The sequence below is a fragment of the Octopus bimaculoides genome, chromosome 3 (genome assembly GCF_001194135.2).
Source record: "Octopus bimaculoides isolate UCB-OBI-ISO-001 chromosome 3, ASM119413v2, whole genome shotgun sequence".
Taxonomy (NCBI): domain Eukaryota; kingdom Metazoa; phylum Mollusca; class Cephalopoda; order Octopoda; family Octopodidae; genus Octopus; species Octopus bimaculoides.
The window spans coordinates 68,212,931-68,218,999 of NC_068983.1; the positions used below are offsets into that span (position 1 = coordinate 68,212,931).

The window sequence follows — 6,069 nt, forward strand, 5'->3', positions numbered from 1 at the left end:
GTTCTCTGAACTTTGCCCAGGCTATTCTTATTCTAGCAGCTACACTTTCAGCGCACCCTTCCCCACTACTAACTTGGTCACCTAGATAGCTGAAGCTATCAACTACGTCTAGTTTTTCTCCCTGGAATGTGGCAGAAGTTGTTTTCTGCACATTTACAGTGTTTATAGCTCCTGAACATTTGCTACATACAATTATGTGTTTGTCCCCACCAACGTCGCTTGACAACCGATGCTGGTGTATTTACGTCCCCATAACTTAGCGGTTCAGCAAAAAGAGACCGATAGAATAAGTAGTAGGCTTACAAAGAATAAGTCCTGGGGTCGATTTGCTCGACTAAAGGCGGTGCTCCAGCATGGCCGCAGTGAAATGACTGAAACAAGTAAAAGAGTAAAAGTATAAAAGTCTACTCAGTCAGGGTTTTACTGAAGCTAAACAACAGCCAAAACATCACTTCAACGATATTCTCTTTAATTATTTGCTGAGGGTGTGCACAGACATTTACTGTGTCCAAATTTTGTCTTTCTTTGTAGAGTATGAACATGTCCATGTTAGTAACCATCATAAATTAAAAAACAAGATCAATTCCTTCTTAAAAGCTACTACTCATGAATGATGGTAATGTATATGATAGACTTAGATGGAGCATTGCAAGCCACTATCTCCTATGTTTATGCTCAACTTAGAGGGATCATCGCACACAACACCACCACATTATAGCACTGCAAGAAACAAGGGACCAACTACCTGAACTATTAATGTGCCTGAAAATCACCCTCAAATCCCTCCCCACCATCTTCAAAAAGAATACATGGGATTATGTTGTCTTAGATTCCCTGCTATATAACAAAAGATTGTATAATCACAGACAGAAATACTTCTGCTCAATCCGAGTTGGTCTTGAGCTAAGCAACAACAACATCAATAGTAATCACTGCAAATTATACCCAACGAAATAAAACTACCAGTCAAATACTCACAGACAAGTGACCTTCATGATGGTCTGGAAAATGACGGAATAGATATTCAGAGGCAACCAGTTGTAGGACAGTGTCACCAAGAAACTCAAGTCGTTGATTGTGACCTCTGGTAAGTGAATAAAAGAGAAAAATGTTAGTTACTTACAAAGAGAAATAAGATGTGATATCTATTTCTCTCTTTGGGAAATTAGCAATGTGACTGACCAAAACATCTGGTTTCAATTATATATACACACACACACACACACAATCTGGTATTGTACCAACAGTACCTGCTTTTATAGCAAATTGATGCAGGTAGTTTATCCCGTCGCCCCCTAACTTTTAGTTCATGCAAATGAAAAAACTGCATTATTTATGAGATGACTCAAATATATATCATCATCATCATCATCATCTAACGTCCCCTTTCCATGCTGGCATGGGTTGGATGATTTGACTGAGGACTGGCAAGCCAGGAGGCTGCACCAGGCTCCAATCTGATCTGGCAAGGTTTCTACGGCTGGATGCCCTTCCTAACACCAACCACACCAAGAGTGTAATGGGTGCTTCTTACGTGCTATCAGCATAGGGACCAGTCAGGCGGCACTGGCATCGACCACGCTCGAATGGTGCCTTTTACATGCCACCAGCACAGGAGTCAGTCAGGCAGTATTGGCATCGACCACACTCGAATGGTCCTTTTACTTTTTACATGCCCCCGACACAGATGCCAGTCAGGCAGCACTGACATCGGCCACAACTACGATTTCACTTGACTCAACAAGTCTTCTCAAGCACAGCATATTGCCCAATGACTGAAAGGTACTTTTAAATGAACCAGTTATGCAACACTGGCACTGGCCTCAGCTATGATCTTACTTGGCTTGCAGGGTCTTCTCAAGCACAGCATATCTCCAAAGGTCTCGATTGCTTGTCATTGCCTCTATGAGGCCCAACAATCGAAGGTCGTGCTTCACCACCTCATTCCATGTCTTCCTGGGTCTACCTCTTCCATAGGTTCTCTCCATTGTTAGGGTGTGACACTTTTTCACACAGCTGTCCTCATCCATACGCAACACATGACCATACCAGCGCAGTCATCTCTCTTGCACACCACATCTGATGCTTCTTATGTCTTTTCTTTCAGGGCGCTTACACTCTGTCATGCATGCACACTGACATTACACATCCAACGAAGCATACTAGCTTCATTTCTTCATGTCTTCAGCAGTCACAGCCCATGTTTCATTGCTGTGTAGCATGGCTGTTCGCACACATGCATCATACAGTCTACCTTTTACTTTGTGCAAGAGGCACTTTGCTACCAGTAGAAGCAGGAGCTCTCAGAAATTTGTCCAGGTTATTCTTATTCTAGCAGCTACACTCTCAGAACATCCACCCCAGCAACTGACTTGGTCACTTAGGTAAAGGAAGCTATCAACTACTTATAGTTTTTCCCCCTGGCATGTGATGGTTTCTGTTTCCTGTACATCTTTGATGTTTATTGCCCCTGTGCACCTGCCACACACAAAAACTATCTTCCCAGTTAACCTTCCTTTGATATTGCTGTACCCCTTATGTGTCTATAGCTTACAGCGAGTAAATCTTGTGGAGTTTCTACCTACACCTTTTCTACAGATCAAGCAGTGCCATCCACCTGAAGGGATCTGTGATTTGTCTGCCTTCCTACTTACTAGGATTTTGGTTTTTGCTAGATTGACTCTGAGGCCCTTCGATTCTAGACCTTGCTCCACACCTGAAACTTCTTCTCTAGTTCTGGTAGTGACTCTGCTATTAGAGCAAGGTCATCAGCATAGAGGAGCTCCCAGGGGCAGCCTATCTTGAATTCCTATGTTATTACCTGGAGGACTATGATGAATAAGAGGGGACTGAGGACTGATCCTTGGTGAGCCCCTATTTCTACCCAGAATTCTTCACTATACTCATTGCCAACCCTTGACTTACTGACAGCATTCCTGTACATAGCTTGTACAGCTCTCACCAACCACTCATCTATCCCTAGTTTCCACATTGACCACCAGAGAAGGGATTGGAGGACCCTGTCAAAGGCTTTCTCCACGTCAATGAAAACCAAATACAGATGTTTACCTTTGGCTAAGAATTTCTCCTGCAGCTGTCTTACCAGAAATATAGCCTCAGTGGTGCTTCTCCCTGGCACAAACCTAAACTAACTTTCTCCTTAATTAGTTGGGCTATGACCCTCTCCGTGACTTTCATCACCTGATCCAACAATTTGATACCCCTGTAGTTATTTCTATCTAAAGCATCACCTTTACTTTTGTAGCAGTTGACTATGGTGCTGCTATACCAGTCATTGGGTTAGGATTCCTTCATGTATCACCTGGTTGACTATATGGGTGACTAGATTATAGCCTACACTGCCAGATATTTTAAGCATCTCATCAGTGATTCCTGATGGGCCAAGGGCTTTCCCTGTCTTCATACTTTTAATTGCTTTATCTACCAAGGTACTGTCAATTCGAATAGCTGGTCCCTCTGTTGGGTCGACATTCGGCAGACTCTCTTTCTCCCATTCATCCTCTTCATTTAGCAACCTTTCACAGTGACATCTCCAAGTCTCTCTCTTTGCAGCATCATTAAATGCAAGTGAGCCATCATCCATGCACACACATTTCTCTTCTATGACATTGCGACTCTCTCTCTCACACACTGTCTTGCAATACGAAATACTTCAAGTCTTTGGTCCTCATGGTGCAGAATATTGGCAAATATTTTCTTATCTGCTTCCCCTCTGGCTAAGTAAACCTGTCTCCTAGCTTCCCTTCTGGCAATCTGGTACAGTTCCCTGCTACCATCACACTTCCAGTCCTTCAATGCCTGTTTCTTTAATGGCCCTGTCAACTACATTGTTCCATAACCACGTTACCTTAAGTTGAGAGGGAACTTTGCACCAGCCACAGATCTGGTCAGTAGTCCTCAACAGGTTGTCCTGTAAGAACCTCCAGTTGTCCTCCACATTATGTAATGCTATATCCTCCTGTTTTTCATCAAAAGCTTCAAGTAATACATCTCTAAATCTCTGTCTATTCAGAGGATCCTTAAGCTTCCCGGCCCTTTTTTCCATGCTGGTTGTGTTCTGGGCAGCCATTTAGCCCTGGTCCTGAAGTCACTGACTACTAACCTATGTTGTGGGGTGCATTCTTCCCCTGAAGAAGTTTTGGCATTTATAAGTAGCCATCTGTGTGTGTATGTGTGCGTGTATGTGTGTGTGTTCTAAACATTATCATCTTTCATCTGTTTTTCCATGTTGGCATGGGTTAGAATAGTCTCATAGAATTGTCTTGGCATTTCTTTGTTGTTCTTCGCCACCTGGTACACAACACAACAACAAAAAACCCCACCACCACCAACCATTGTTATTGTGTATGCCACAAACCAGGCATGGGCAGCCTTTTTCAAGAAGTGGGTTGCATGAGACATGTTTCATCATCAGGTGGGCCTAAAAAAATTCAAGGTATTTTTTCGTCAGGTGTGCCATTCAGAAATTCCTGCAAGCCACAATTTGCCCATGACTAACATAAATTCATGCATTTAAAAGATGGAAAGTAATGGGAGTAGCGGAGTGCAGAAGTTTTAGGGAAAGACTTACAGAGTCAAGTTGTTGTATCCCACATTGCGGAGAGTGAAAGCTCTAGCCAGGAGTCTGATATGGCAGAAGGTAATGCCTGTGTCATCTTCAAATCTCACCAATTTCTGGAATTACATTTTTATCCATTTTATTTTGTGTTAAAGAAATACACACACACACATATGCACAAATACACACACATATGCACACACACACACACACATACACACACACACACACACACACACACACACACACACACACACACACACACACCGTCTTTCATTTCTCATCACTAGGCTATCTTCTATTCATATCCTTGGTCATCTTGCATTGAACAAACAAAGATAGCAGAGAATAGTGAGGTATCTTTACGCTTGCTGAGGACAAGGCAACCTGTCTAGGGAGGGTGCTACAATAAAATGCACCCAATACATTTTGTGAAGGGATTGAGGTAAGAAAGTGCATCCAGCCATAGAAAATATACCAAAAGTGGAATGTACAGGAGAGTTATAATTTTAATAATATCATCATCATCATCATCATCATCATTGTTTAACGTCCGCTTTCCATGCTAGCATGGGTTGGATGATTTGACTGAGGACTGGCAAACCAGATGGCTGCACCATACTCCAATCTGATCTGGCAGAGTTTCTACAGCTGGATGCCCTTAAAGAAATGTGCCAACCACCGGATGCCGAAACCCGGGATCCAACCAGGGACCTTTAGATCTTCAGTCTAACGCCCTCCCAACTGAGCTATTTCGATACATACATATATATATATATATATATATATATATATACACACACACACTTAACTTGGTGACCTCACTGCTTCTGGTGCATGTCTGTGTATGTTTGTGTTTGCTTGTATGCATATATATGTGTATGTGCATGTATAGTGTATATGTGTGTATATAAGTACCTGAAGTGCTGGTGATGATTCTACCCAGTGACGGTCTCCTTCCGGTTCATCCTCCTGTAAGGGGTGCAGAGGAAGTTGTTTCCAAGTACGTACCAGGTCAGTATCATCAAATAACGTCTTGGCAAAGATCTTGTCCACCAAATCAACACCTCCATCAAGAAACAAAGCACCTGGATAAAATAGCAACATAAACAACAACATGAACAACAACCCAACAAGGACGCCTTTATGTAGTCAGTTACCCTGCTAGAAGTAGCAGTCATTTCCATCAAAGCATAACCTACTGTTTAAAAGAAAAGTGAAACCTATTGGATTAATGTAGACATTGTTACATTATGTCTGAAAAATTATGAGATGGTCATAGTTAGTTGATCCAGATTAACATGGAGCTAATCAACACCAGTATCAGACATTTGAAAGAAAATAAGACATGAATATATCACATAGAGACTACAGTATGTAATAAATGGAAGTGTGTACTACCATGGAGCAACAATCTACCTCTAAAATTTCTTAATTGGATTATATGGATAACAGGCTTATATTCTGACCACCTGCAGCTACTCTTTACT

General features: G+C 42.0%; 1 protein-coding gene and 1 non-coding gene across 3 annotated transcripts in view; both read right to left on the reverse strand.

The window, feature by feature from the left end:
- LOC106872087 (ribonuclease 3) overlaps positions 1 to 6,069 on the reverse strand; it is a 62,602-nt gene that overhangs the window by 14,786 nt on the left and 41,747 nt on the right. For both annotated transcript variants that reach the window (XM_014918946.2, XM_014918945.2), the window contains exons 22-24: positions 5,498 to 5,667; positions 4,592 to 4,695; positions 979 to 1,084 (exon numbers count right to left, since the gene is read on the reverse strand). In XM_014918946.2, the coding sequence (XP_014774432.1) occupies positions 979 to 1,084; positions 4,592 to 4,695; positions 5,498 to 5,667 (380 nt within the window). The remainder of the gene's footprint in view (positions 1 to 978; positions 1,085 to 4,591; positions 4,696 to 5,497; positions 5,668 to 6,069) is intronic.
- Trnaf-gaa (transfer RNA phenylalanine (anticodon GAA)) lies at positions 5,266 to 5,338 on the reverse strand. The gene has a single exon. It is a non-coding gene; the product is annotated as a tRNA-Phe (tRNA).